The sequence below is a fragment of the Labrus mixtus genome, chromosome 2, assembly GCF_963584025.1.
Source record: "Labrus mixtus chromosome 2, fLabMix1.1, whole genome shotgun sequence".
Lineage (NCBI taxonomy): Eukaryota > Metazoa > Chordata > Actinopteri > Labriformes > Labridae > Labrus > Labrus mixtus.
In genome coordinates this window covers 26,189,136-26,194,135 of record NC_083613.1, presented here as the reverse complement: position 1 = coordinate 26,194,135, position 5,000 = coordinate 26,189,136, and the positions used below count along the sequence as shown (strand labels likewise).

General features: G+C 42.3%; 1 protein-coding gene across 1 annotated transcript in view; it reads left to right on the top strand.

The window, feature by feature from the left end:
- LOC132990653 (ATP-dependent RNA helicase DHX15) overlaps window positions 1–4,839 on the top strand; it is a 7,215-nt gene extending 2,376 nt beyond the window's left edge. Inside the window, exons 2-14 of the mRNA XM_061059008.1 lie at window positions 1–26; window positions 128–321; window positions 442–601; window positions 874–1,092; window positions 1,180–1,347; window positions 1,517–1,603; window positions 1,711–1,860; window positions 2,014–2,122; window positions 2,214–2,405; window positions 3,259–3,381; window positions 3,995–4,185; window positions 4,318–4,487; window positions 4,608–4,839. The exon at window positions 1–26 is cut by the window's left edge and continues 317 nt beyond it. Of these exons, the coding sequence (XP_060914991.1) occupies window positions 1–26; window positions 128–321; window positions 442–601; window positions 874–1,092; window positions 1,180–1,347; window positions 1,517–1,603; window positions 1,711–1,860; window positions 2,014–2,122; window positions 2,214–2,405; window positions 3,259–3,381; window positions 3,995–4,185; window positions 4,318–4,487; window positions 4,608–4,725 (1,907 nt within the window). The 3' untranslated portion in view covers window positions 4,726–4,839. The remainder of the gene's footprint in view (window positions 27–127; window positions 322–441; window positions 602–873; window positions 1,093–1,179; window positions 1,348–1,516; window positions 1,604–1,710; window positions 1,861–2,013; window positions 2,123–2,213; window positions 2,406–3,258; window positions 3,382–3,994; window positions 4,186–4,317; window positions 4,488–4,607) is intronic.
- Window positions 4,840–5,000: the final 161 nt, after the last annotated feature.

The window sequence follows — 5,000 nt, the reverse complement described above, 5'->3', positions numbered from 1 at the left end:
AGACCGGCTCTGGAAAAACAACTCAGGTCTGACATGCATGAAATTATCCTGACTCTCTTGTATAGATAATGCTGTGTCCTCAAAATATTTCATCAGAGTTAACTGCAACCTTTGCTTCAATTTCCAGATCCCACAATGGTGTGTGGACATGGTGAGGGGCTTGCCTGGTCCTAAGAGAGCGGTAGCCTGTACTCAGCCCAGGAGGGTGGCTGCTATGAGCGTGGCTCAAAGGGTGGCAGACGAAATGGACGTCATGCTCGGGCAAGAAGTGGGTTACTCCATCAGGTTTGAGGACTGTAGCTCCGCCAAGACTATACTCAAGTAAGTGATCGAAGGTTTGCTAATGCACACAAACTGCTTTTTATTGGCACAGAGTAATCTGTTTGATTGCTTCACCCGGTATTTCCAGTCCAATAAAGCCTGTCTGTACTGTTTCTTAAGGTACATGACCGATGGTATGTTGCTAAGAGAGGCTATGAATGACCCGCTGCTGGAGCGATATGGAGTCATCATTCTCGATGAGGCCCACGAGAGAACTCTGGCCACAGATATCCTGATGGGCGTCCTTAAGGAGGTGGTGCGTCAAAGGGCAGATCTGAAGGTATATATTTTTTTGTCAAAGATTCTGGCTCTCTGTATATTTTAGATTTCGCTGGACAAACATTGCAGAAAGACAAAAATTGTAATATTATTAAGATAATAAAGCTGAAAATGAATTTTCCCGCCAAGAGCTGGCGTCACTGTTAAACCTCTCCTATACATACTTTCAAATCAATTCTCTGTCTGTGACAACCAGCAAATTTAGCCTCAACATGTATTACAGTGTAATTAAATAAATGATTCAAATTAAGCAAAACATTATTTTCTTCACAGGTGATCGTCATGAGTGCCACGCTAGATGCCGGAAAGTTTCAGGTGTACTTTGACAGCTGTCCCCTCCTGACTATTCCTGGGCGCACGCACCCTGTAGAGATTTTTTACACTCCCGAACCAGAGCGTGATTACCTAGAGGCAGCAATCCGCACTGTCATCCAGATTCACATGTGTGAAGAAGAAGAAGGAGACTGCCTTCTGTTTCTCACTGGTCAAGAGGTAACAGTTGTTCACTTCAAATGTTCATGATACTCGCATTGTTCTGTTTTTTTCAACAAACAGTGAAATATCAAAATTGTCCTTCAGGAAATTGACGAGGCCTGTAAACGGATCAAGCGTGAGGTAGACGACCTCGGACCCGAGGTTGGAGACATCAAAATCATTCCACTGTATTCCACGTTACCACCACAACAGCAGCAAAGGATCTTTGAGCCGCCTCCTCCAAGAAAGCCAAACGGTGCTATAGGAAGAAAGGTATGTTGAAGATATTTGAACGTTTAGAATTTAGCACAAATCTGAAAAGTTTATTTAAATTTGATTAAATGATGCATCTTACTCTGTGGAAGTCTAAACATTGTGTTTCCATTCGCATGTACTTACCTGATTTAGTTTGTAGTAATCCAGCCTGTTGCTTCATCCTCAGGTTGTGGTTTCAACAAACATTGCTGAGACTTCTCTGACTATTGACGGTGTAGTGTTTGTCATCGATCCTGGATTTGCAAAGCAAAAGGTGAGAAAACTGAAAGTGTTCTTACTTGATTTTTATTGAATTATTGCCTGTGTGTAGTACATCCACTTTCATGTGTTCATGTCAATCTGAATGGAATCTGCGTCCAGGTTTACAATCCTCGTATCAGGGTGGAGTCCCTGCTCGTCACAGCCATCAGTAAAGCTTCTGCCCAGCAGAGGGCAGGACGAGCCGGCAGGACACGACCAGGAAAATGTTTCCGCCTCTACACAGAGAAGGCCTATAAAACAGAGATGCAGGTGACAACAGATTTATTGTCTTCTTAAATTTAATGGATTATGAAGTAGACTTAATCAGCACCACAGTTAATGTAGCCAGTTCTTGCCATAAATACAGATATTGTTTGCACATTCATAATTTTGTTTAGTAAATAACACCGTCAATATCTGCAGGATAACACGTACCCTGAGATTCTTCGATCCAACTTGGGGTCTGTTGTGCTGCAGCTGAAGAAGCTGGGTATCGATGATCTTGTACACTTTGACTTCATGGATCCACCAGGTGAGTTACGCTGCTAGATTTGGTTCAACAGTAATACGTGCTGTTGATATTTAGGCTTTAATCTCTGACATGTTTGTCTTCTCCTCTGCAGCTCCTGAGACACTGATGAGGGCCCTCGAGCTGCTGAACTACCTGGCTGCGCTGAACGATGACGGAGACCTGACAGAGCTGGGCTCCATGATGGCTGAGTTTCCTCTGGACCCCCAGCTGGCAAAGATGGTCATTGCCAGCTGCGAGTTTAACTGCTCAAACGAGATCCTTTCCATTACTGCCATGCTGTCAGGTAATGCCCAGGACTGGGCTGACCTCTTCCTTGCCTTCTGTAGGCCAAGTCTCTTGTGGTTAAACACACCACTACTGACTTGTGTTGGAAAAAGTGACCCATCTAGAGTTTAGTTTGTGAAGGGCCAACATAACATACAGGCACATTTGGTATTGCTCTACATACCGTATTTGTAATAGCGCTGCAGCCTCTATGTGAACGTACAAGTAATCGTCAAAAAGTCTTTTAAATCCACAAATTCAGTTTTGGTTTGGATGCCTAAAGCTCAATTCACTTAAATATAAACGTTCTTAAATTTTGATTAAAATTCAAAATCATAGTATGTTTTGCTAATCTATTAAAAAGTGATTGAGTATTTCATCACATTGAAGCAAGTGGATAGGGCAGGCACCACTTAAATAGTTTCATATCCATCGCTGTTATCATGACTGTCTTTCATTGAGCTTATGTGTTGTGAATATTGAATGTACATCATTTACAGTGCAGCTATGAATTATTAAGATGATCTGCTCACTTCAAATCTTAACCGTTAGCTTGCATTACCAAAACGTTTCTGGATCTTGTAAAGTCAACGTATTGCTGGTGTCGTTAACACTTTGTAGTTGTGTGAAAACTCTTTTTTTACAGATGTGGTTAAATGACCCCCCCCCTTCTCTACGAGCTAATAACCATAACAGTTGGGAATGATGATGAGAAAAGACTGCAGCCCCCCCCTTTGATAGAGCTTGTGGTCCTGCCCTGTCCCAGCGCAGTGTCCAGTGCCCTAGCATCATAGGCTTTGCTCCATTTTTCTGTGAATGTTTGACTCATCCCTATGGGCGGCTTTGTTGGGGCCCATACCAACCTTGTTTAGTCCCACAGTGTTTTGTCCGCCCCACGGAGGCTAAGAAGGCAGCAGACGAGTCCAAGATGAGGTTTGCTCACATCGACGGGGACCACTTGACGCTGCTCAACGTCTACCACGCCTTCAAACAGAGTAAGTCAGAATCTGTACCTGATTGTTTGGACATTGGTCATTTCAAACATTTCCTTTTTTAAATTTCTCAAAACTTGCATTTTCCCCTGTCTTATAAATATGCTTCTGTATTGTCCCTGGAAACAGCACTTTCATACAGATGAATCGTCAAGTTTTTGAGTGACTTCTCTGAATAGCTGTTAACCTATAAACAGTAAGATCTATTGGATGGAAAAGTTGAATATAGTAATACTTTAACCTTTTCTCTGAGGATCGTGCTCAGCTGTGATTTCCTGCTACATGTGACCATAGACAGTGCTGACAATATCCTAAACAATGCTGTCAAAGCGCTCAGGGCTGAACTGAAACTGACTCCTTTTCTCAATCGTTGCAAACATTGTTTAATGCCTCATTAATTCTGTTCACACAGACTTTAATGTCTGGTGATATCAGTAAACATACATCAATGCAGGCACATCTGTGACCTGGCCAATGATACAATATATTTAGTTGTAAGGCTTTGATTAATTATTTATTAAAAAAAAAAGCATCAAAGGGTTTTCATATCTTTATTGACCGTGTGAAAATCCTGACACTTAACCACATGTCTGAATGGTTGTGTTACTTCTTCCAGACCATGAGTCTAACCAGTGGTGCTACGACAACTTTGTCAACTACCGCTCACTGATGTCTGCTGACAACGTGCGGCAGCAGCTCTCCAGGATCATGGACCGTTTTAACCTGCCGCGCCGGAGCACAGAGTTCACCAGCAGAGATTATTACATCAACATCCGCCGAGCGCTCTGCACCGGCTTCTTCATGCAGGTAAACACATTCAGAATAGTAAATGGGTTGATAGTTCTTTGGAAAAGACACGTACATTATTTTTGCACCAGAGATGTCTGCAGGATCTTTTCTCTCGGCCTTGTATTTATCCATTTGTTATCTATCCTGCAGGTGGCTCATTTAGAGCGCACAGGTCATTACCTCACAGTCAAAGACAACCAAGTGGTCCAACTGCACCCATCTACAGTCCTGGACCACAAACCTGAGTGGGTGCTCTACAACGAATTTGTCCTGACCACCAAAAACTACATCCGCACTTGCACAGACATCAAACCAGAGTGGTATGTATCCAGAGATTTCACATTTATGAAGCGTAGGTCCAAAGGGATGAATAATTGAGTTGATCTTTGATTGTACTAAATCTCCTGACTTGCTCTTTTTGTGCCGTCTTTCCTCTACAGGCTGGTGAAGATTGCCCCCCAGTACTATGAAATGAGTAACTTCCCACAGTGTGAAGCCAAACGACAGCTGGAGCGCATCGTTGCCAAACTAGAAAGCAAGGAGTATTCCCAGTACTGAACAATAGCCAACAAGTGTCCTGGCAAACAGCTGCGTATTCAAGTTTTAGATCTTTCTGTATCATTGTATGTTCATGTTTCAAAAAATTGGCTTTTTGATTTTGTTTGCTTTTTGTTTCTTTAATTTTCTTTTCTGTTCCCATCAATGTTAATTCTGTAACGACGTGTAATGAAATGTCAACAGTAATATTAGACCTGGCTATTAAGATTTTCAAAAGGAATATCAGAAACATGTCATTTAGATGTGATTGACTTTCCTTTAGGGGATTGCTGAGT